This window comes from Emiliania huxleyi, assembly GCF_000372725.1.
Source record: "Emiliania huxleyi CCMP1516 chromosome Unknown EMIHUscaffold_170, whole genome shotgun sequence".
Classification (NCBI taxonomy): domain Eukaryota; phylum Haptophyta; order Isochrysidales; family Noelaerhabdaceae; genus Emiliania; species Emiliania huxleyi.
This window is the reverse complement of record NW_005200880.1, coordinates 180,981-182,491: the sequence shown is the minus strand read 5'-3', so window position 1 is coordinate 182,491 and position 1,511 is coordinate 180,981. Positions and strand designations below refer to the sequence as shown.

Sequence of the window (1,511 nt, the reverse complement as noted above, 5' to 3'; positions counted from 1 at the left end):
CTGCAGCGAGGACCACGCCTGGGGGAGGGGGGAGGGGGGGGGGGGTGATAAACAAAGTGCATGCGGCCCTGAGGGAGGGCTGGGCGGGGGGCAGGGAGGGAGGGGAAGTTGGGGAGGCAGAGGAGAGGAGGGAGGCAGAGGAGAGGAGGGGAGGGGAGAGGAGGGAGGCAGAAGAGAGGAGAGGAGGGAGGAGAGGGGAGGAGAGGAGAGAAGAGGAGAGGAGAGGAGGGAGGCAGAGGAGAGCAAGGAGGCAGGCAGGGAGAGCGGAGGGAGACGGAGGGAGACTGGTTCGCCTCGGCGTCGATGTGGTCCTGGTAGAGGGCGAGGTACTTTCCGAGAAAGTTCTGCTCGGGGCGCGAGAGCAGCGGCCGCGCCTCCGCGTCCGCCTCCCCCTGCCGCCGCGCGATGAAGATGGCCATCTTCGTGAGTTTCTCGAGACGCGTGCGGAGGTACGAGCGGAGCTGGTAGTTTGTCCTCTCGTTGTCCATCTCGTAGAGCGAGCGGAGGAGCGAGTCGCGCTCGTCCAGCTCCTCCACCCGCGCCTCCTGCTCCGCCACCTGCTCCTTGACGCGGAGCACTAGCTCGTGCTCGTGCGGCAGCAGCTCGGGCGCGCGCAACTCGTTGATCCACGCCGCCTGCAGCAGCTCGATGTCGGTCAGCGCCACGTCGTCGGAGGAGCTCGGCTCGGCCATGACTCGGCAGAAAGAGAGAGCGAGAGCGGGAGGCGGCCGGTGCGGGTGCGACGCTTGCGCGGCAACCGCCGCCCGCGATTTCTCAGGAAAGAAGAAAAACTTGCGAAACCAAGCTCAAGATGGGTGCGCACTGGCATGGGCCACCACCTTCCTCACACCGTTGACTTCTCACTGCGCCGGCGCCCACGCCTCGATCTTCTTGGGCAGCAGCTGGTTGGACAGGTCCTCCCCGTGGCCTAGGCAGCCGCGTTCGCCCTTGCCCCAAGTAAAGACAGCGCCGCTGGCGGTGATTGCGAGGCTTTGGTCGTCTCCCGCCGACACAGCGACGACGCGCTGCCCAGCGAAGGCCTCGATCTTCTTCGGCAGCAGCTGGTCCTGCTCGTCACCGTGGCCCAACTTGCCAGAGCCTCCATCGCCCCAGCTCCAAACGGCGCCGTTGGCGGTGAGGCCGAAGCTGTGGAAATCTCCAGCCAACACGGCAACGATCCGCTGGCCAGCGAAGGCCTCGATCTTCTTCGGCAGCAGCTGGCGCTGCTCGTCGCCGTGGCCCAGCTTGCCAAAAAATCCAAAGCCCCAGCTCCAGACGGCGCCACCGGCGGTGAGAGCGAGGTTGTGCCCGCCTCCAGCCGAGACAGCGACGACACGCTGGCCAGCAAAGGCCTCGACCTTCTTGGGCAGCAGCTGCTCCTGCTCGTCGCCGTGGCCCAGCTTGCCCCCACCTCCTTCACCCCAGCTCCAGACAGCGCCATCAGCGGTGAGGGCGAGGCTATGGCTCAATCCGGCCATAACAGCGGCGACGCGCTGCCCCGCCAAGGCCTC

At 66.8% G+C, this 1,511-nt stretch overlaps 1 protein-coding gene across 1 annotated transcript in view; it reads right to left on the bottom strand.

Moving 5' to 3' along the window:
- EMIHUDRAFT_456157 (hypothetical protein) overlaps positions 1-692 on the bottom strand; it is a gene marked incomplete at its 5' end in the record, with an annotated part of 1,850 nt that extends 1,158 nt beyond the window's left edge. Inside the window, one exon of the mRNA XM_005784308.1 lies at positions 276-692. Within this exon, the coding sequence (XP_005784365.1) occupies positions 276-692 (417 nt within the window). The remainder of the gene's footprint in view (positions 1-275) is intronic.
- Between the last annotated feature and the right edge of the window lie 819 nt (positions 693-1,511).